General features: G+C 64.3%; 1 protein-coding gene across 1 annotated transcript in view; it reads left to right on the plus strand.

The window, feature by feature from the left end:
* Window positions 1-395, plus strand: part of LCN15 (lipocalin 15) — a gene marked incomplete at both ends in the record, with an annotated part of 7689 nt that overhangs the window by 3199 nt on the left and 4095 nt on the right. Inside the window, 2 exons of the mRNA XM_010138538.1 lie at window positions 63-250; window positions 310-314. Coding sequence (XP_010136840.1) covers window positions 63-250; window positions 310-314 — 193 coding nt within the window. The remainder of the gene's footprint in view (window positions 1-62; window positions 251-309; window positions 315-395) is intronic.

Here is a 395-nt window from a genome sequence, read left to right on the forward strand (position 1 = left end):
GTGACAGGTCCCCACCATAGGCTGGCAGGTCCCCACAGGGTGGCAGGTGCCCCTGGCAGATGGCAAGTCCCCATGCCTTCCCCAGACCCCACTGGTGATGTCCTGCTGCAGTTTGCAGCGACATGGCACGTTGCAGCCACTGTTTCCAACTGCTCTGTGTTCCTGAAGATGAAGGACAGGACAAAGTTGTCCATCGTCACCATCAGCTTCACGCCGGAGGGGGACCTGGCTATGAAGCTTGTGTGGCCCTGTGAGTGCCCATCCTGCCTGCTATGACCCTCCGGGCCAAGGGACTCCTGTCCCCACCAGGGCGGGTGGGTGAGGACCATCCTCATGCAGACGCGCTGCTCCACAGCGCCCTGGCTCGTCCCCCGGGCCGGCTGGGGCCCCCCTGC

This window comes from Buceros rhinoceros, unplaced genomic scaffold, assembly GCF_000710305.1.
Source record: "Buceros rhinoceros silvestris isolate BGI_N320 unplaced genomic scaffold, ASM71030v1 scaffold22566, whole genome shotgun sequence".
Classification (NCBI taxonomy): Eukaryota; Metazoa; Chordata; class Aves; order Bucerotiformes; family Bucerotidae; genus Buceros; species Buceros rhinoceros.